General features: G+C 41.6%; 2 protein-coding genes across 2 annotated transcripts; both read left to right on the top strand.

Annotated features, from left to right (window-relative positions):
- Positions 1-603: 603 nt before the first annotated feature.
- LOC308291259 (uncharacterized protein KIAA2013 homolog) lies at positions 604-6,573 on the top strand. Its single transcript, XM_080733238.1, has 3 exons — positions 604-1,944; positions 2,162-3,015; positions 4,526-6,573. The coding sequence occupies exons 1-3, from the start codon at positions 987-989 to the stop codon at positions 4,556-4,558; spliced, it is 1,845 nt and encodes a 614-aa protein (XP_080589364.1). The 5' UTR covers positions 604-986; the 3' UTR covers positions 4,559-6,573.
- A 12,850-nt stretch (positions 6,574-19,423) lies between these two features.
- Positions 19,424-22,112, top strand: LOC308290908 (uncharacterized protein KIAA2013 homolog; the record flags this gene model as incomplete). Its single annotated transcript, XM_080732821.1, has 3 exons — positions 19,424-19,442; positions 19,686-20,041; positions 21,539-22,112. The coding sequence occupies 3 exons, from the start codon at positions 19,424-19,426 to the stop codon at positions 21,569-21,571; spliced, it is 408 nt and encodes a 135-aa protein (XP_080588947.1). The 3' UTR covers positions 21,572-22,112.
- Positions 22,113-23,115: the final 1,003 nt, after the last annotated feature.

The following is a 23,115-nucleotide window of genomic DNA, read 5'->3' as shown; positions in this document are numbered from 1 at the left end:
CACATCTGACTTTATTGAATGATCAGTGACAATTTGCTACCCGTCCCGTGCATGGAGCAAAATTAATTCAAAATGTTCTAGCTGTCTCATTATATATTTAGTTTTAGATTTTTTTGCCATACGATACCTACTACTAGTAGGTATCGTACTACCACGCACGTCACCCAGTAACGCCCCCCGGCTCAATTCGAGTCTACGTGACCCATATCACGTTTAGTATCAAATCAAATGTGCACTTATGTGGATCTGATTCAACCTAACTCTATGGATCCAAGTTCCAACCCAAACGGTAATATGCAGCAGCTTTTTAGAAGTGTCACAAGTGTGTAACTCACGAATCAAAAGAAAATGGAAATAATTAGAAATACATCGTGTGACGAGCCCTTTCTGATGTATGAGTGATATGAAAGATCGCCTTTAGTCTAGGAAGATTTATTTTAAGTTCTGGTGCATTTACTTTTCATCCTCACGAAAAATAAACTATGCTTTTGGTTGAAAGTGAAAGTTTCCACCACTTGTCGTAAAAGATGAAATGCCAGGCACCACGACAGTTCCGGTTGCGTTCATTACGCAAAGCTTTACGGCATCTTTAGTAAACCCAGAAGTGTCAACGACGGAGAGCTTGTTTGCAAACAAGTGATTTTTCCGAGGACCAGACACACCTCAGAATGACATGAAATGTAACGACCGGCATTAACAAGCGTCTGGTGACCTGCATGTGAATGATAATAACTGTTGATAGTAACGATGTGAGGAACTAGGGCAAAGTTTCCGTAGATTTAGTTCATATCGCTAGTCGTGGTGTTAGCCCGGATAGCTAATCCAGTTTGTCAGCTTCCATCAATCATTTGCTGTCGAAACAATGAGCCAAGTCTGAGGGGCCTACCTGGCTGGCATAGCTGGGTCGATACAAACTCAAAACACTGAAGCTTATTCGTTTGTTTGCAAACTGAATTTCGTGTTCAGCTGCATCCCTTGAATCCACAATGTGGCTCCAGCAAAGACTAAAGGGTCTGCCAGGTTTGCTTTCAAGCAGTTGGGCAAGGCGACTACTCATCGGACTGTTAATTTTCCTCATTTTCTACTGGTACATGGGTGCAGACAGTGGGATAAGGTTTTTCAGTGGCTCAAACAAGTCAGGGGGAGTTGCTGGCCAATGCCTTCAGACTGAAATCCACAGGTGGAAGTCCCTTGTTGACAGAGGAGAGGGAATCTACAGCACACCTCAGGAGAACGTTGATACGCCTTTCGTATCAGGCAATGGACATATCCTGGTTGACATTGACTCTAACAAATTATGGGTAGCTTCCTCTTCTCAACCGGGTTCAGCTCCAGTCCACCAGACTGAATACTCCCCGAATTTGGGGGTCCACCTGCCGGGGAAGCGAGCAGAGGCCCACGCTACCATGTTGTGGTTCCGAAAAGGGTCTGTGCTCTCGGTGCGATGCATCTTGCCAGCCACCTCACAGGCGGCACGGGACTGTGTGAGCATCAGGGAGGAATTCATAGCACACCGCAGCCGCCCTAACGTTTACCTCCAGCGAATTCACATCAGCAACCCATCCGACAGGGCGGCCGCGCTGGAGGTGTCCTATGAACCGCCCTCTTTTGGGAGCAAGTTCTCCTCCAGCGTGGAGAAAGTGGAGGACAACGAGTTTGTGCTGTCCTCTGGGAGAGTAATGGTGGAGAAGAACCGCATCGTGCTGGTGGTGGTGGCCACAAAAAGGCTGAGCAGCAGGATCCAGGTATCGGCCAAGTCTGACTACACCGATAACGTCCTGTCGGTGGTGTGGACGTCAGAGCCCATAGAGTCCTCCAAGCTGGAGGAGACCTTCACTAGGCTCCGAGACGGAGCCAAGAAGGAGCTGGGGGAGCTGCTGAGGGCCACCGTAGACGACCTGGTCGTGGATCATCAACAAGCGTGGATGGACCTCTTCATCTCCGGTGAGTAGTTCGACAAGCACCACATTCTTCTGTTCATCATTATTTGTATCGCAATTTATAATTGTACTGGCTCTCAATGGTCTTCCCTGGAGAAATCCTCATAAATAAAGGTCAGTAAATGAATAAATACAGAGATTGTTTTTGCTTCAGTTGAAAATAATAGAGCACAACTCTGATACAGGCTCTCAGGAATCTCCATCCTTTTTGTGTATTACAGGTGTGGAGATGAGGAAGATCACAGACTCCCACACACCATCAAGCCACACGGTGAACACCACGCTTTACTACATCCTCTCCTCATCCACGGCGCCGTTGCTAGACCGGAGGTTGGGCAGCGAAGAGCGCGCGCGCCTGGAGTCGAGCCTCAACTACGCCGACCACTGCTTCAGCGGGCACGCCACCATGCACGCAGAGAACCTGTGGCCCGAGCGCGTCAGCAGCGCTGCCCAGATCCTCCAGCTCGTCACGCTGTGGACCCTGACGCTCCAGAAGAGAGGATGCAAGGTACTGGTGGCGGCCGGAGCCCACGGCGTGATGCAGGGCATGACGCTCAGCTTCGGTGGGCTTCAGTTCACAGAGAACCACCTTCAGTTCCAGGCCGACCCGGACGTGCTGCACAACAGCTACGCGTTGAGGGGAATCCACTACAACCAGGACCTGATCAACCTGGCGGTGCTGCTGGACGCGGAGGGGAAGCCGTTCCTCCACGTGTCGGTCAAACCCCAGGAGCAGCCCGTGCAGCTGTACGCCTGCGAGGCGGGCTGCCTCAACGAGCCGGTGGAGCTGACGTCGGAGGTGAAAGGCCACACCTTCCCCGTGATGGTGACGCAGCCAATCACGCCGCTGCTTTACATCTCCACGGATCTGCGTCACCTGCAGGACCTGCGCCACACGCTGCACCTCAAAGCCATCCTGGCCCATGAGGAGCACATGGCAAACAGGTACCCAGGTCTGCCCTTCCTCTTCTGGTTCAGCGTGGCCTCACTCATCACCCTTTTCCACCTGTTCCTGTTCAAGCTCATCTATAATGAGTACTGTGGCCCTGGTGCTAAGCCCCTCTTCAGGAGCAAGGTATAAAAACACACACAGACAAACCCAATACTTTGAACTGGAATGAAAAACACGCAACATGATGAACCTTATGTGCTTTGGTTTTTGACTTTTGTGTGTGGTGGCAACGATTTTCCCTGTCTCTATCGGTCCTTTCCTGGTGCGTGTTGATTTCTGGGGCTCGAGTTTGTCTCCTCTCTCTGGATGTTGACTTGACATTGTTTTCTCCATTATCTGTGGGTCCTGTTTGGAGTGGTTGGCCTGATTGGTTGCACAGAAGAATTCTCTGTTAATTTAACTCAGAGAGTGTACAAATGTAACCAAATTCTCTCAGAGTTACAAATGGATAAATTGACAGAGTATTTTACTGTGTGCACAACCTTTCCCTTTTGTTTTCTTTTCAAACCTGGATGCAGTAGTGGGCTCAGTGGGTGTGTGTGTGTGAAAGTAAATTCTAATTCAAATTTGTGAGTAGGGCACAATCCTTTTCACAGTGTTGTCATATGTAACAATTACATTTACATCCAACAGTAGAAAAGTAGCCCTTATTCGAGATTGCAAATCACAAAATCTTACTTCCATCGTGTTTGTTCACTGGCCCTATTACAATTAGTCCTAAATGATGAAGCTGTGATGGCTAGCCTAGGCTATCGAGACATCTGCTTACACTGCACTTTGTGTATTTCAGAATATGTATAGTATAGCATAATATTTGACGATCTAAGTGACAAAAAATAGCTCATGTTTTACCCCGGTAAGCCTCTTGTATAAAGATCTGGAAGCCATTTTGTGTTTTATATCTGTTTAGTTGATACACAGTTCAACTTTTCCTGGTGCCTTCAAGTATCAAAGTTATAATAGTTTTGTGAACAAATATTTCCTCTGTTCCTCTCAGTTTGTTTCCACTGTCCTTTTCGACCACAATTCGCCATTTACAGCACTATAATATTGACAATTGTATTATGGCTCTACACACCTTGTAAAAATGTCCTTCAAAATTCATTGAGTAACCTGGATCAAAGTAACCTCGTCGAGCGGTGCCGCCTACTGCCATGCCCAGAATGTACAAAAACACATTGCTTCCTGTCTACTTTATGTATAACCATGCTACTTTTCCCTAGATTTCTTAACAAAATACGGTGGTAACTGGTAAGATGCAGAACTCTTGGGAGAACCATATCGGCTGTAGTCTAATTGTTTACTTGCAATGAGCTTGGACTGTGTGCTAACCTTTCCTTAAATCTCTTGCCACTAACCCCAGTTTTTGTGTTTTTGATGATGTTTTATATTGATTAATTCACTCTTGATTAAATTAAGTAGAAATCTAAAGGATGGCTTTGCCTCTTTTCTATCAACCCTAACAAATTAATCTTTACCTCACAAATTATAAACTGACCATTTGCTTATAACTGTTAAGATATCTGCGTGCATTATCCTATCTGTAATGGGTTTCATTCCTTCCCTTGGGAATCTACATAGCCATCATAGCTGCTGCTGCCCTGTTCTAACCCTCCGCCTCTGACTTTACCAGGTGACCAACACAGGTGAAGAAGCCACTCCTTAGGAAGGCAGCCATGACGTCAGGTGCAAAATAGCAGAGCAGGATTGCTGCACAAAAATTAAGTTTGTGCTGTTGGCATAATTGCTTGGTTTTACGCTTTGAGCCTGTGGGTGACAAATTATTTAGCATGAGGGGGCTCAATGTAGATGACACTGTAACAGCCCAGTAGTATTCTCTCGGCCTGTCACCAGTGCTCACATTACTTCTCCATTTTGACAGGACAATCCCACTATTTGAAGGAGTCTTGTCCAGATAGACAGTCTTTGCACTTTAAACCTGCTCGGCACAAAATGAAGGGACTCTCTATGTGAATGTTGAGTGTATAAAACAGCACGTTCTGTTGATGCTTGTGTAAAGGAAGGTGTCCTTCCCACAAGTTACCAGCCTCCCTTTAGTAAGGGATCTCAACTTCTACAAATGCTAAGGTCATGGATGCTGTAGGAGTGGTGGTCAAAATTAATTAATAATGAACTTCTTAATGTATTTTCACATTTATTTCAGAATTTTCTGTACTAATTCTCCATACTTGCATGTCTAAACAACACCCTGTGTCTACTTCAAAGTTCAAACCTTGCTGACGTGATTCAAGGGGGTCATTCCTGTTCCCAGGGTACTGTTCACGGTGGACCCTAGAAACTCAGATATGCTCCCAAATCAAGTTGCATTTATTTTGGCCACATACAGGCTTCTTCCATCCACCGACACTTGCCAGTCTAAAAGCAAAACATGACACATACAGTACATGCACATATATGCATTGTAATTCTGTGCGATCAACTTGTATATTTTCTTTTTTGTTGATGTTCTTTAAACAAACAATGATTATTGAGCAGTGCATAAATAACAAGCTTAGTTTTACAGATGGTAATTATTTATCTGACTTGTGTTTTCTTTCATTTGGCTTTTTCTATTATAGCAGTTCATTATTTTGTTTTTGCCTTGCGTATCCTCCACAAGCTGCAAATAATCAACTTAAACCACCAAGTCAGTGGAGGAGTGTGATGTGTTCTGTAACTGTGGCTAGTCGGTCAACATTCTTGAATACGGCTTCACTTTTGTCCATATTGCGTTTTGAAGGGCTTCATCTGATCAATTTATTTGGTGTTTGTTTACTACTGAGTGTGCCTTAAGTAAAATGTTAATTTATTCAGATTTATAAATTTTACAGTACCTGCATTCTGGTATGATTGTACTTGAAATGGTTTATGAAAATGTGAACTTCCTTGGATCAAAGAGGATTATTATGTAAATATGTTAAATTAAAGATATCGGCTGATAATTTGTGCAGTTTATTGAAATATAAGAATTTGCTGGTAGAGGAAAAATAACAGGTAAATAGTTTGAGTTTTAGTCGATTTTGGGGAACTCATTTCCGTTAAACACATGGTAATGTTTAGACATCCTACAGATATTGGTTGGTATTGCATAGCAAATAACATTTTTCTTTGGAAGTGTTATTTGTTGACCCTTTATCCAGAGAAATGTGGTATTAAATTTGGTTCACAGCATTAATACATAAGCTCAAATGGCCAAACACTGTGCTCTATTAATCAGTAATGATTGAGTCCTATTCCAAATTTCTCCATACATCTGACAGTTTGTCATTTCATTAGGAATGGTGGCTATGTTATTGCATTCGATTAAGAAACCTATGCAAAGCGTATGTAAACCAGAGACATGGCATTAATTTGGTTTGAACTGGAGTTTTCACAAATAGGGACACCAGGTTGAAAGTTATTTTGGCCTATAGGCGTCAATTCACTGCCCTTTCCACTGAAGTTGCCTCAAACATGGTTATGTCTTTCTTTCTTTTCACAAACAATAAGATTTCCCCTAGAGGGCACTATGGGTTGGCTTATGTGACAATTGTAGAAAAGAAAGCATTAATTTCACAGACAACATGCATGTTGATGGAAAATACAGCCAAACCCTAGCATCATGTGTGCTTAAAGGACGACTTCACCACATTTCAACCTATCTTCATATAATTGGTCCTCACTAGTGTTCATGATAAAATAGCACCACTACATCATAGCCACCTCTGCTACCTGCAACCCATTGAATGTAAAACTGGATCTCACGTCAACCACACATTGCGCTATATTTTACAATGTCATTCATAACTTCAATATTAAACCATGATTTGTCTGTTTAAATCTTCTATGTCCATGTATGTTTTTTTCCTCAGTAGCCCTGCCTCAGCTGTTCACTGTTTAGTTTAGCTTAGTTTAGTTTATTTGCACATTATTAAAAGAACATATGGATCAACAAAATAGAAAAAAGACAAAACAATACATCATAAAGAAATAAAGACAAAATAAAAATAATGTGCCGGAAAGGCCCAAAAAAACCCATGAAGGGCTTGTCGAGTGGCCTTCCTAAAAGCTATCATTCAAGCTTAGAATCATCTTTACAAGAAAATGAAAAATAGTTATTACCAATAATACAATTATGAAATACTGTAAGTATTCATTTTTTCAGTATGTATATCTTAACCTTCCGTGAAGGCAGAAATTATCCATAACATAGTTAATATAAGAAATGGATGATTATAAATATATACTACACTGAATATAAACCCACACACAACATACCAGTATCACATGCAGACAACCATATCCATAACTAACCCACTAATGGCTAGCTATCTATGTTTTCTAACAAAAACATCATTAGTTGTTTCTTGAAAGAGCTGAGGGTTGTACTGTCTCTTATTTGATGTGGCAAACAATTCCAAAAATGAGGTCCTCTATATTTTATGGAAAATTGAGCGGTTGTTGTCCTAAAGAAATTAGAATGCAAATCATCAGCTGACCTGGTAAAGTAATTATGAATTTCATTGTTAAACTTAAATACATTTTGAAAACTGTCTGGAAATAGTTTATGAATTGACTGAAATACAAAAATGCATATTTGAAAGTTGTTTAAAGCAAAAATGGGGAGAATTCTGAGAGACTGAAACAATGGAGTTGAACTAGTGAATCTGTTAGAAAAAGTAATCATTTTTATAAAACGTTTTTGAAGCAGAAAAATACAATTGAGATTGGTTTTAAAATTGCTTGCCCAAACCATATTACAGTATGAAATATAAGGATATATCATTGTATAGTATAAGTTAATGAGTATCTTTCTTGCCATGAGTACCTGTAACTAGTGTTGTAGTACTCGAGTCAATGACTCGTCTCGAGTCAGGACTCGAGTCCAATTTTTCATTGACTCGGTCTCGTCTCGGTCTCGCCCTCAATTTGACTTGGACTCGTCTCGGTCTCGGACCATTTGACTCGGGACTCGCCCCCCACCGAGTCCACTCGAGTCAAGTCAAGTCAGTACAATGCAAAGGAAGAAATGTATATCCATATGTTGAGGAGCCCATTAACGTTAACATTAAGAGCGTTAAGTAATGCAGCATAGGCTATCTGACGCGCATCTGATAAGCACACGCACTACTGTGCACGCACGCACGCGCACACACACACACACACACACACACACACGCACACACACACACTGAGCCCCTGCAGCGGCAGCCAGCAGACAACACTGAACACAGTCCACTTTACTTTTCTTTTCTCCTACCTGCAGTATATCCTCGTGTTGTGTTTCAAATAAATAATTCCATAGTATAGATATATATAATAGTATTCCATAGTGTAGTAAACAGCTTCCAAACACGACGTTGTGTGTAGTTTAAATCATCCACGCGCACTGCTGGATTAAGATGCAACGTCTTGTTTTCTTTCCAGCTGTAAACTATTAATACTCTTTAAGCAAGCCTCGTCCGAAAGTTTAACAAAGTAGGCTACACTGATTAACAGAGAGAAGTGTAACGTTTTAAGTCCCCCTAGAGAGGTTGAGACAAATCAAAACAACAGTGACATGGGGAATTTTTTTGCATTGTTTGACAGGCATCAGACTAAAATGACATAAGGTATTTATCACCTTAAATAATGAAATGCAAACAGGCATGTAATGTGTTTGAATGGGGAAACTAATAATTTATTTTTGGTCAAAATAAAATAGTTTTTCATTAAGATAACATTTTGTTTAATAAGTTTTGCCATAATCATGCAGCTCTATTACAATGACAGAGCTAAAACAGCAATGTTTAAAATGTTATAGCCTAGACTACATTAGTATAATTATTTTGTAATTAATATTATTTTTTTAATATCATGACATTAGACTGGATAATCATCGCCTGTGATTTGGGATATTGTACTACAGTATAAGTCTTATTTGTACTATTATATTGGCACTCAAAAGTAGGCCTACTTGTTCTCTGCCTGGGGGAAACATTTTCATTGGAGCAACTCTAATGTCTGTTTGGGAAAAATGGTAGCGGCAGTAACTAGTTAATACCTTTAAGTAAGGAATACTTTTTAAAAGTAACCTTCCCAACCCTGGTACTAATTTAGAGAGAGACTGAACATAAATGAATCCATCATTCACCATATGTGATTGATGTCATTATGTAAAAACGAGCAGACATTTACAATTGCATTTTGGCTCACAACATCACATTCAGCAATGGAGTAGCCTACTGTAAAACGCCCTCAAACCTAAGGTGCCGGCTACATGGAGCTGGATATTTTGGCTGTGAACCGGCATCAAACGCTTAGCCGGAATCGGGTCGCGGGGGTAACAGTTCCAACTGAGACCTCCAGATTTCCTTATCCCGAGCAACTTCCTCCACTCCCTCAGGGAGTATACCGAGGCGTTCCCAAGCCAGTTTGGAGATATAATCCCTCCATCTGGTCTAAACCACAGCAACCAAAGGTAATTTGAGGAGACCTATTATTGTTTTAATAAAGAACAAAGAACCCTCATTCCCCCAAAACAACTAAACAAAAACAACAACAAAAAAAGGTTGTTTTCTGTAGCCTACCTAAAAAAAAGAAGAAAAAAAAAGAAAAAACGGGTTTTGGGGACTCGATTCAGTCTCGCCTCCCGTCAGACTCGGACTCGACTCGGACTCGACTCCCGTCGGTCTCGGACTCGACTCGGCCCCCTCCCAGGGGGTCATGACTCGGACTCGACTCGGACTCGAACCTCATATGACTTGGACTTGACTTGGACTCGCTTTAGGTGGACTCGACTACAACACTACCTGTAACTCAAGTACTGTAGTTCCCATGAAATGACAATAGTTGTCTTGTCTCTGATTTGAAATGCAACATCGTGAGGGGAAAAACAAAGTTGGGTGGTCTACTCAAGGTGTCGTGTTGTTAATCATCTTTGACATACCTATGACTTTATCATGACTCCATATATTTGTGAAAAGTTTCACACCAATCCTGCCGCCACTGACTAGCATCATAAAATTAACATTTTAAACGTTCATTATTTCCAAGAGAAACGTGGGGGGAAGTACGTGCATCTAATTAACTTAAAAGTTTCTTCAGAAAGCGACAGATTGTTTACTGGTTGTTTACTGGTATCCAGTAGGATACCCTGTCCCCAGGCTGGCTGCTGGCTGGCTGCTCTGTGGACATAAGGTACTCTTTTTCCAAAGTGTACACATAGGTTTACAACTACACATTGATTTATAACGACTAACTACAAGACCTTAAACAAAGCCTTCTCCTAACCCAGAAACATATCAAAATTCATTTCGGACTAATAATAGTGTAGGCTACTCTAGTATCATTCCGATACGTTATCATTAATGTATCCACCAAACTTCATGAAGGGGATCAAAGCCTTAGTTACAAAGTACGCAAGCTTTTGGCGCCCTCTACTGTTGAAGGGTCGCCTCTAGTCTGGAAGAAGTAAATGATTGGCTCAGAATCAATTTGGTGTCTCCTGAGTCCTGGGGGACCCAGTCACCCAGACTTACACAAACATACATTATGGAATAATCAACGTTTTTGGAAAATAGATCTATTTTTGAATTTTCTATATTCTTTTAAAGTAGTTTTCAATAATAATAATAGCGTTATTTAGTGGTGGAAAAAGTACTAACATTTTGTACTTAGGTAAAAGTATCAATACTGCAGAAATACTGTTTTACAAGTAAAAATCATGCATAGCACAGAAACACCAAGCTCCCAGAACCATATTATACCTCTATGAGAAATACATGCAGAAAAATTACTGTCTGCTTACTTCTGTGTATGTAGGCGTGTAGCTAAGAGAACAATGACGCAGGGACCCCCACTACATATTGTATAGCTGAGAGAGATGAAGCAGTGACCCCACTACATATTGTAAAGCTGAGATTAAGCAGGGACAAATGGCCCACTACATAGTATAGCTGAGAGAGAGATGAAGCAGGGACCCCCACTACATTCAAACTGAACAGAACTCTGACCACGGGACTCTGGCGACCAATAAATACCATTGGAACCACTATATTAATGGAAAGTATTTCCTCATGCTTTATGTTCTTCCTACTGAACAGATAATAGGAGATGTTTTAGATAGTCCAAGACCGGGCAGACTTTGAACAGCCTTTCTGTCCCATCGTTAGCCACATCACTGTAGTGGAAAAAACAGAGGATGATCTGAAATCGGTTTTGTGGCATGCATGTGCCAAAGTACGGCGTCGTGGTCACTTCCTCACGGATTTCCAAATGATGCCAGTCACAAGATGGTCATCTGTCATGTGGGAACCCATCGACCAAAAAAAACAACAACTACTTTTCCCCCCCCCTTTCTTTTTTTCCCTCCCGAATCTGTCTTGAGAGATTAGTCATGATCATGCATGCCGATATAATATATGACAGTAATATCAGAGCTAGCAGTACCACACACTTTGTAGTGTGTGTGCAGCGTATACTGCATGGCAAGGAAAACGACCTCCAAACTCAATTAACTTGAAGTTTCTTCAGAAAGCGACAGATTGTTTACATTCATGGTCATGGTCCATTTCTAGTAGGATACCCTGTCCCCAGGCTGGCTGCTCTGTGGACATAAGGTACTCAGTACACAGTACACATAGTCCTACAACTACACATTGATTTATAACGACTAACTACAAGACCTTATACAAAACCTTCTCCTAACCCAGAAACATCTATGAGAAATATAGCACTTATTTCTGGCTTTGTTGCTTTCCTGCCAAACTTTTTAACAATTTTGACCAATATTTCAAAACCCAATATTCTGTATTATGATGACAATATCACACAATAGCTTTAATGAAAGATGTGAATGTATAGTTTTCAAAATAATGTTTTTGGCATGTTCAGTTCTTTATAGAAATTTGAATAAAGCATGGTTTGACCAGAATATGCCCTCTGAGGAAATAAATCTGAGAAAAATGATAACTAACTTGACCTTTTTATTTTTTGACTTCAATGACGTCAATGCATCTATGCATCTAATGCATATAGTATTTTTGCCAGTCAGAAACAGGAGGCCAAGGAATGTTTTTAGTTCTTCAACTGTGAGGTCCTGCCAGTCATTGACCCTCATCTCTGGGGTCTGGGCAAGGCACTCACTGTTCAGCATAAATGTTGGTCTGCTCCACAATACCACCCAGCAAGTCTTTGGTCAAAAATGGGCTGAGGAAGTCTGCTGGTTGGTCGGACTGGATGGTTGCAGCATCGTTGATGAGTCCAGGTGTAGCTGTAAAGTGAAGTCTGCAGGCTGCCAAGCCACCTCTGCACCGAACCATTCAGGAGAAACCGTCTGTCCTCTACCTATAAGTAAAGAAAAACATATCCATTTACAATGCAATACATTTAGTCTCTCTCTCTCACACACACACACACACACCACCCACACACACAACTAGAGATGTGCCGATTGATCAATGAGTGATCGCGATCGGCCGATAATGTCTAATGGCTTGCTGATCAACAAGCTAGATCAGATATTTTCACAATATTTATCTATAAGTTGAATTGGATACTAAAGGACCTCAACTTGCAATCTCCTAATGTTTATACTTTATACAATGTCAATGTTTTATAAGAAGAATCATTAAATATATAAATGCTGCTACAGTAACACAATAAATAAAATAATTTGTGGATTAAACGCTGTGATCGGGAATATCGGTATCGGCAGATACTGATTCCAGTTGATCGGTCCCCCGATCTCTACACACAACTGTACAATACAATAAATTCTCTCTCTCACACTACAATAAAATTTGCCTCTCTCATTCACTCTCTCAAAAAACACACACACACACACACACACACACACACACACACACACACACACACACACACACACACACACACACACACACACACACACACACACACACACACACACACACACACACACACACACACACACACACACACACACACACACACACACACACACACACACACACACACACACACTTTTATTTCTTACCTGGCTTGTCTCTCCCGGTTTCCTAACAGGTGGAACGGATGCTGCAGGCTCCCTCCACAACTGAAAACACACAAACAAAAATTGTTATGATGTGCACAAAATAAAATATATTTTTTACATTCAAACTTGAATGACACAGTATACAAATGGAACCAAATGGACGTGTTTAAATAACCATAATTTTACCTCCCAAGCCATCACGTGACTCTTCATGATAGTCATCATCACCAACACCGACACTGAACCTAAATAACAGATGAAGTACAAAAAAAGAACAAATTGATTTACACTTAGGCATTTAGCAGACACATTTATCCAGAGCGACTTAAGATTATATAGAAAATATATATAATCATTCATCTCACGATTATAAAATAAAATCTTACTGGCAAATTTTATATCTGGGATGTATGCCTCCGGTGCGTCTCACTCGCTCTCACTGAGGTCACCACCATTCACCGGACCCGTCATCAGAGGAATCATCACAAGACAGCGACGTCTGAGAGCTGTACGGACTCTCCACCATCTGTGAAAGATTGAATACATGTGTAAATGTAATGGGTGGATCACTATACCGGCAGTTCGCGAGAGACGGATCATGTACAATTAATTACACATCAATGCGATGTACAACTTCGAAAACCGTCAAGAAAAAGTAAAATGTCTGAGTACTTTTTCCAACACTGCCGCTACCTTGCACAGGTGTTGTTGTGGCTGTGTCTCCTGGTGTCTCATCCTCTGGAGCACTTTACTGCTTTGGTTTCTTGAGATTATTTCTGTAACGATGTTTGTTTTAAGGGACGAGGTTGCTAACCTCATTCCCAACCTCCAATATGGAGGACAAGGGATTGTCCTTAGTCTGACCCCTGCTTTTTGAGCTATCTGGCATGGTTGTTGGACCTGCCAGGTGAGCTCTTTGGGTCACTAAGCTTCTCCACCACGACAAGGTAACAATCCAGGGAGAAGACCGATTTAGTCGTTGCCAATTCCCAAATGTTCCCCAAGTGTCCTGCAGTTCCTGTTGCTGCTACAGTATAAACTGCTATGTGCATCAAGGTTATGTGCATCAGCAGCTTCTGCATAGCAGCAAAAAGAACACGATCACTTGATCCTCACCAGCTTCCCACCCCCTAACTATTGTTATATTTGTATTGCAATGTGCTAATAAACTAAACTAATCAAACACTGCCAAATGTGTTTATTGGAGCGCCCGGCCAAGCTGGAGGCACCGCTGCTACTGGGTATTAAACCCAGCCGTCTGCAGTGGCGGGAGAGGGTGTGATTTTACCTCTACCACACCCAGACGCTCCATACTGTTTTGATTGTGTGTGTGTGTGTGTGTGTGTGTGTGTGTGTGTGTGTGTGTGTGTGTGTGTGTGTGTGTGTGTGTGTGTGTGCATGCATGCATGCGTGTATTAGTTAGTTAGTGTTAGTTAGATATAGAGTTAGTTAGTAGTGTTAGTTAGACAGACATTTTTTTTTTTGTTTTGTTTTTTTGTTTTTTATGTTTTTGGAATTTTTACAGTACCAAGGGAATCCAGACAAACAATCAAAGTAACAGCCCAGTGGGAGGGGGGCAAATACAAAGTGCCTTCATTTGAAGAGCCAGGCTCACTGACAACTAGGTAATGCAGGTTCCTTCATGCTGCGGTCGTAGGGCTCAACTAACCCAGCTCAACTGGAGGGGCCTCTGTGAGCGGTCAGAAGAGACTCCTCAATCAATCCAGACAAATACAAATCAATGTGACATCTCAGTGGGGCGGCATCACAAAGAGAATTCCCTTGAAGAGCCAGGCTCACTCACTGGCAAGATAATGCAGCTTTCTTCATACTGCAGTCGTCCATGTCCACATCCACCAGGAGAGGCTAGGAGTAGGGCTCAACTAACCCAGCTCAACTGTGGGGACCTCTGTGACCAGTCAGAGACTCCTCAATCAATCAAGACGAATACAGAGAGGGGCGCCCGCTGGCTTACTGGTCCAGGCGCATACCACGTAGGCATTGATGCCTGACTGCGTCACCGGTTTGATTCCTGATCCAGACGACTTTGCCACATGACACTCCCCGTCTCTCCCCCATTTCCTGTCGGTCTACTGTCCTATCCAATAAAGGCATAAAAGCCCCCAAAAACTAAATCTTAAAAAATAAAAAAAATAAACTACAAATACAGAGCAAAGTGAGAAGTGACATAGATCTCCGTGGGGGAATCAAACCTGGTACCCATCATTGCAATGTGCGTTCACCTGAAGAGTCAAGCTCACTGGCAACTAGTGCAGCTGTCTTCAGACGTCCATCCTTACTGGAAACACAAGATTAGGGCTCACCTAACTAACCTATTTCAACTGGGGGGACCGGGACCTCTGTGACCAGTCAGAAGAGACTCCTCATGTCGACTTCCACTTAACTGCTAGCTCTGAACTAAATAAGATCTGCACCTGGCTCAATGACAACAAACTATATCAATACACCTGGGTAAAACCGAAACCATCCTCTTTGGATCAAATCATAACCTTAGCAAGGTTGATAACATCACAGTCAAAGTGGGTGACAATGTAATAACGCGAAAGAAACACATTTACATACTGACTACCAAACACCACTCAAATGGGAGTCACTAGCACACATCATGGGCAACGTAGAGCCCAACCGCAACCGGCCCTTTGACCATCTCAATCCAGCCGTTTAGCCGATTCAATCCGACATTCCTCAAAAGGAAAAACAAAATGTGCACCCCCCATAAAATCGCAATTCTAAAAGGCAACAGCATTATGTTAATGGTTTTGAGGCAAATTAATTTGATTAAAATTAATAGTAATTTCCATATTACATCCAAGTGTAATCAAAATGTTACAAAGTTAATTGTTTATAATGTAACAAGGTGGTGTTTTATTAGTGACTTACTAAGACATTACTAACCAGGTAGCCTAATTTAAAAGTTCATACTGTATTGAAGTGGATTGTTTTATGTAGACTAGAGGTAAGTAATCTTTCCAGAGTACACCAGAGTGATAAAATACAGCTGTAAAACTGTCTACCAAATTCATGCTGTTTTAACACAATTCAAGTTTCAATTGTCCTATGTGGCCCTTTGCTAACTTTATCAAAGTCAATGTGGCAGTTTGGATTGAAAGTCATGGTCATTCCAGGCCAACAGACCAACATAAAATAGTACTGCAATATTGCCTGCATGCATAGTATACATGGTGTACTTTTGACTCTAATACATTTCTAGAAAGGGATATTTCAAATAGTGAAATAGGCTATTTCAAGGATAGTTTGCTTATGCAACTGAAGATGTATTAATGCTGTTCCATAGGTGAAGCTAAAGATGAACTATACTACAGTAGATACAAAGTACAAGGATGGGTCCTTCTTACCATAAATCCCAGTCCAGAGCAACATGGTAGAGGGCATTCAATTATTTAACCAGTACAGTGGCCCAAGCAAATCTATAAACATCAATTTGTCACCATAATCCAGCAGAGTTGAAAACACACACCAAGACCAACAAGCAAACAAATGTAGTTCTATGAAGAAAAAACGCATTACATTTCAGTTTAAAGCATCAATGTGGTGTTTGAAATTGAGCTTGTCATCTTAAACCAAATACCAAGGTAGCCATAAATTATAACTACCAGGAGAGGGTGCTAATATGCGGAGGTTATGTCTCTCCAGGCTAATACCAAGGCAAGGCATATCTCCTATGAAATACCCCCAAGATTATGAACGCTTTGAAAATCGCCAAAACTTAACGGTTCTGTTTGACAAGCGACAAGACGACTTGAAGACAAGTGATTCCCTAGCGACAAACATGCTGTGAGCGGTGAGCCCCCCTTGTTTAAATGAAAACATTAGCTAACTGTCACAGAAACTCACCCAACATCACCATAACAGTTCAAATATGTCAAGCGACACGACGACTACAGTGATTCCCCAACACAACATACTGTGTGAGCCCACTTTTTTAAATGAAAACATTAGCTAACTGTCACAGAAACTCACCCAACATCACAATAACAGTTCAAATATGTCAAGCGACACAACGACTGGAGTGATTCCCCAACACAACATACTATGAGCCACTTTTTTTAAATGAAAACATTAGCTAACTGTCACAAAAACTTGTCAACTTACCCTCTCGGTAGAACTGGTTGACGGCGAACTTGACGTTAACTCCCCAAAAATGAAGAAAAGTCAAGAACTGCAGATGTAGAGTTGAAATATGAAACGCCAAAACGAGTCCGTTAGGTTAGGTTGGGACCAAGCCAAGGAGTGTAGGCCTACAGTCATACTCGACTACGATCGAGTGACCGCCGATGATGATGATAGAGATCGCTGCAGGAAGCCATTACAAACTGTCATCGATCTCATCTTCTTCATACGGCTTGTCCTCTTCGAAGAAGACGTACTGGGTCACCTCTGTGCTGCAGTCTGGCTCAGTACGCTTCAGCCAATCAGCCAGGCGGGCTGAGAAGGTGGTCGTGTGGCTGTCAGTAGAACGGACTTTGCGGAGTTTGCTCCCAAGCTGACCCATGATGATTTCTGGTCTGGAACAGTTGGAAGAAACTCGGAACAAAGAACCAAAACGCAGGCTGTATATAGGCTATCAAGTAAACAAGGGGTTAGGTCCTCGTCGTCGTTGAAAACCAAGCAACGTCCTCCGTGAAAGTCAAGAACTGTCTGAAACTGTAGATGTAGAGTTGAAACGCCAAAACGAGTTCGTTAGGTTAGGTTGAAAGCCAAGTAACGTCCTCTGTGTCGGAGCTGGTGATGCGTGACTGATCCGGTTAAGGTTCTGAGAGCATCTGCCGGCTTCAGAACCGCTGTTGTCATTTAAACACCTGCTCCTGCTGCACGGGGGGATTCGCGCAACGCCATTGGCCCGCCGATCGCGTCATTGGGGACACGTGACTGAGTCGACCAATCATCATGCTCCTTCCGACTCGTTCCTCCCATCTCTGGTAAAAAACACGATGAAAGATGAATGTTTATTTGATTTCGACCCTTTTTTTGCAGTTATTTACGAAATCCAGGTAAATAATTTAATAATTAGAATTACTAATTAATACAATTATTATCTTTTAAATTAGTTTTAGTGTAGGTGTAGGAATCAAAAAGCTCAGATCGCTTTCCCCCCCATTTTTGTTACATATGTGTGTGTGTGTGTGTGTGTGTGTGTGTGTGTGTGTGTGTGTGTGTGTGCGTGCGTGTGCGTGCTTGTGAACTTGTAGGCTAGCAAGTAGCAAGTTGGCTAGCTTACGTGAGTGTGGAGGGGATGGAATGTGTTTAAATTAGCATATTAATATAGTATCTACACTATAGCTGCCCGTTTATTGTTTTCTTTTTCTTTTTTGTACTCTAAATGACAGGATTGCCTGCCCATGACATTTTCTGCAAACAGCACTCATCACCACTCATTTTCTATCTTATGGAAACTAAATATGTTTCAAACTCACATTTTGTTCTGGTTTGATTCAGGTTTGATTCCAAAAATAATAAGTAACATTGCTGTTATTACACAAGATACATGCGTCAGCATAGTTATAGAACGTTGTAGACTTAGCAGACCTTTTTCTAAAAAAGTATCAAAGTAAACATGATATAGAAATGTATAAAACGTGTAAATTAAGCTCAATGTTAAAAGAAGAACCTTGGATTCATATGGAGCAGGTCCATGTCTTGTTAGAGTGGGGGTGTTCAGAACTTGGAGTAGCCTACTAGAACTAATTCATTCATTTCGATTGGTAAAAGTCCTTAAATGTTACTGTATGAAGGTAGGATAGTGTGGTGCCGATGACATACAATCAATGGATATTTGCCAGACCCATGAAATGGGTAGGCCTACATAAGCAAATGTCGGTCTGTCCCTTTTCTATATAAAGGGTATATATGATGATGACATGATGATGACATGCCTACAAAAGGCATGATGTCATAAATGATGATGACAGACAGGGGGTTGGCAGAACCGGGGTCTGGCACAACCAGGTTGACCTGGTCTAGTTTATAAAGAATATATTGAATGCATGTTCTTTTTTTAACAAGAAATAGCATGATGCATAACAAACATGGCATATTTTGGGCATATACACTATCCTGTGTGTGCATGTGTGTGTGTGTGTGTGTGTGTGTGTGTGTGTGTGTGTGTGTGTGTGTGTGTGTGTGTGTGTGTGTGTGTGTGTGTGTGTACCTGCTGTTGTTGTCCAACAGGCATCTGGAGATGATGGAGTCCAGGAAGATCTTGTGGCAGCGATGATGTGATCCAAGTCTTGAGCCTGCTGGACTTTCTTCAACAGCTCATCCCAGGAGCACTCCAGTACCTACACGTGCACACCCACACCCGCACAGAGGGGGGATAGAGATTGGCACCGGACAAACTTAACAAAGAAACAAACGGGGCCACAGGGGTGAAATCTGCCTTGGCCTGGCTGAGGATAATAAACAGCCTACTATACAGACTGTTTAAGTAGGCTCCGAGACGGAGCCAAGAAGGAGCTGGGGGAGCTGCTGAGGGCCACCGTAGATGACCTGGTCGTGGATCATCAACACGCGTGGATGGACCTCTTCATCTCCGGTGAGTTGTTTGACAAGCACCACATTCTTCATCATTATTTGTATCGCAATTTATAATTGTACTGGCTCTCAATGGTCTTCCCTGGAGAAATCCTCTTAAATAAAGGTCAATAAATGAATAAATACAGAAATGCATATGCAGCTATAGGGGGTGGCTGCTGTTCTGATTCAGAAACAAAGTAATATGAACTACTACTACTATGTCCTTTGGACGCGGAGGGGAAGCCGTTCCTCCACGTGTCAGTCAAACCCCAGGAGCAGCCCGTGCAGCTGTACGCCTGCGAGGCGGGCTGCCTCAACGAGCCGGTGGAGCTGACGTCGGAGGTGAAAGGCCACACCTTCCCCGTGATGGTGACGCAGCCAATCACGCCGCTGCTTTACATCTCCACGGATCTGCGTCACCTGCAGGACCTGCGCCACACGCTGCACCTCAAAGCCATCCTGGCCCATGAGGAGCACATGGCAAACAGGTACCCAGGTCTGCCCTTCCTCTTCTGGTTCAGCGTGGCCTCACTCATCACCCTTTTCCACCTGTTCCTGTTCAAGCTCATCTATAATGAGTACTGTGGCCCTGGTGCTAAGCCCCTCTTCAGGAGCAAGGTATAAAAAACACACACAGACAAACCCAATACTTTGAACTGGAATGAAAAACACGCAACATGATGAACCTTATGTGCTTTGGTTTTTGACTTTTGTGTGTGGTGGCAACGATTTTCCCTGTCTCTATCGGTCCTTTCCTGGTGTGTGTTGATTTCTGGGGCTTGAGTTTGTCTCCTCTCTCTGGATGTTGACTTGACATTGTTTTCTCCATTATCTGTGGGTCCTGTTTGGAGTGGTTGGCCTGATTGGTTGCACAGAAGAATTCTCTGTTAAATTTAACTCCGAGAGTGTACAAATGTAACCAAATTCTCTCAGAGTTACAAATGGATAAATTGACAGAGTATTTTACTGTGTGCACAACCTTTCCCTTTTGTTTTCCTTTCAAAACTGGATGCAGTAGTGGGCTCAGTGGGTGTGTGTGTGTGTGTGTGAAAGTAAATTCTAATTCAAATTTTTCATAGTGTTGTCATATGTAACAATTACATTTACATCCAACAGTAGAAAAGTAGCCCTTATTCGAGATTGCAAATCACAAAATCTTACTTCCATCGTGTTTGTTCACTGGCCCTATTACAATTAGTCCTAAATGATGAAGCTGTGATGGCTAGCCTAGGCTATCGAGACATCTGCTTACACTGCACTTTGTGTATTACAGAATATGTATAGTATAGCATAATATTTGAAGATCTAAGTGACAAAAAATAGCTCATGTTTTACCCCGGTAAGCCTCTTGTATAAAGATCTGGAAGCCATTTTGTGTTTTATAACTGTTTAGTTGATACACAGTTCAACTTTTCCTGGTGCCTTCAAGTATCAAAGTTATAATAGTTTTGTGAACAAATATTTCCTCTGTTCCTCTCAGTTTGTTTCCACTGTCCTTTTCGACCACAATTCCCCATTTACAGCACTATAATATTGACAATTGTATTATGGCTCTACACACCTTGTAAAAATGTCCTTCAAAATTCATTGAGTAACCTGGATCAAAGTAACCTCGTCGAGCGGTGCCGCCTACTGCCATGCCCAGAATGTACAAAAACACATTGCTTCCTGTCTACTTTATGTGTAACCATGCTACTTTCCCCTAGATTTCTCAACAAAATTTGGTGGTAACTGGTAACATGCAGAACTCTTGGGAGAACCATATCTGCATAGTCTAATTGTTTACTTGCAATGAGCTTGGACTGTGTGCTAACCTTTCCTTAAATCTCTTGCCACTAACCCCAGTTTTTGTGTTTTTGATGATGTTTTATATTGATTAATTCACTCTTGATTAAATTAAGTAGAAATCTAAAGGATGGCTTTGCCTCTTTTCTATCAACCCTAACAAATTAATCTTTACCTCACAAATTATAAACTGACCATTTGCTTATAACTGTTAAGATATCTGCGTGCATTATCCTATCTGTAATGGGTTTCATTCCTTCCCTTGGGAATCTACATAGCCATCATAGCTGCTGCTGCCCTGTTCTAACCCTCCGCCTCTGACTTTACCAGGTGACCAACACAGGTGAAGAAGCCACTCCTTAGGAAGGCAGCCATGACGTCAGGTGCAAAATAGCAGAGCAGGATTGCTGCACAAAAATTAAGTTTGTGCTGTTGGCATAATTGCTTGGTTTTACGCTTTGAGCCTGTGGGTGACAAATTATTTAGCATGAGGGGGCTCAATGTAGATGACACTGTAACAGCCCAGTAGTATTCTCTCGGCCTGTCACCAGTGCTCACATTACTTCTCCATTTTGACAGGACAATCCCACTATTTGAAGGAGTCTTGTCCAGATAGACAGTCTTTGCACTTTAAACCTGCTCGGCACAAAATGAAGGGACTCTCTATGTGAATGTTGAGTGTATAAAACAGCACGTTCTGTTGATGCTTGTGTAAAGGAAGGTGTCCTTCCCACAAGTTACCAGCCTCCCTTTAGTAAGGGATCTCAACTTCTACAAATGCTAAGGTCATGGATGCTGTAGGAGTGGTGGTCAAAATTAATTAATAATGAACTTCTTAATGTATTTTCACATTTATTTCAGAATTTTCTGTACTAATTCTCCATACTTGCATGTCTAAACAACACCCTGTGTCTACTTCAAACCTTGCTGACGTGATTCAAGGGGGTCATTCCTGTTTCCAGGGTACTGTTCACGGTGGACCCTAGAAACTCAGATATGCTCCCAAATCAAGTTGCATTTATTTTGGCCTCATACAGGCTTCTTCCATCCACCGACACTTGCCAGTCTAAAAGCAAAACATGACACATACAGTACATGCACATATATGCATTGTAATTCTGTGCGATCAACTTGTATATTTTCTTTTTTGTTGATGTTCTTTAAACAAACAATGATTATTGAGCAGTGCATAAATAACAAGCTTAGTTTTACAGATGGTAATTATTTATCTGACTTGTGTTTTCTTTCATTTGGCTTTTTCTATTATAGCAGTTCATTATTTTGTTTTTGCCTTGCGTATCCTCCACAAGCTGCAAATAATCAACTTAAACCACCAAGTCAGTGGAGGAGTGTGATGTGTTCTGTAACTGTGGCTAGTCGGTCAACATTCTTGAATACGGCTTCACTTTTGTCCATATTGCGTTTTGAAGGGCTTCATCTGATCAATTTATTTGGTGTTTGTTTACTACTGAGTGTGCCTTAAGTAAAATGTTAATTTATTCAGATGTATTAATTTTACAGTACCTGCATTCTGGTATGATTGTACTTGAAATGGTTTATGAAAATGTGAACTTCCTTGGATCAAAGAGGATTATTATGTAAATATGTTAAATTAAAGATATCGGCTGATAATTTGTGCAGTTTATTGAAATATAAGAATTTGCTGGTAGAGGAAAAATAACAGGTAAATAGTTTGAGTTTTAGTCGATTTTGGGGAACTCATTTCCGTTAAACACATGGTAATGTTTAGACATCCTACAGATATTGGTTGGTATTGCATAGCAAATAACATTTTTCTTTGGAAGTGTTATTTGTTGACCCTTTATCCAGAGAAATGTGGTATTAAATTTGGTTCACAGCATTAATACATAAGCTCAAATGGCCAAACACTGTGCTCTATTAATCAG

The sequence above is a fragment of the Nannobrachium achirus genome (assembly GCF_963921795.1).
Source record: "Nannobrachium achirus genome assembly, chromosome: 9".
NCBI classification, from domain to species: Eukaryota; Metazoa; Chordata; class Actinopteri; order Myctophiformes; family Myctophidae; genus Nannobrachium; species Nannobrachium achirus.
The sequence above is the reverse complement of the archived record's forward strand: the minus strand, read 5'-3'. Positions and strand labels throughout refer to the sequence as shown.

Coding starts and splice junctions, on each gene's coding strand:
- LOC308291259 (XM_080733238.1), top strand. CDS start 987: ATGTGGCTCCAGCAAAGACTAAAGGGTCTGCCAGGTTTGCTTTCAAGC. Junction 1,945..2,161: donor GATGGACCTCTTCATCTCCG/GTGAGTAGTTCG, acceptor TGTGTATTACAG/GTGTGGAGATGAGGAAGATC. Junction 3,016..4,525: donor AGCCCCTCTTCAGGAGCAAG/GTATAAAAACAC, acceptor TGACTTTACCAG/GTGACCAACACAGGTGAAGA.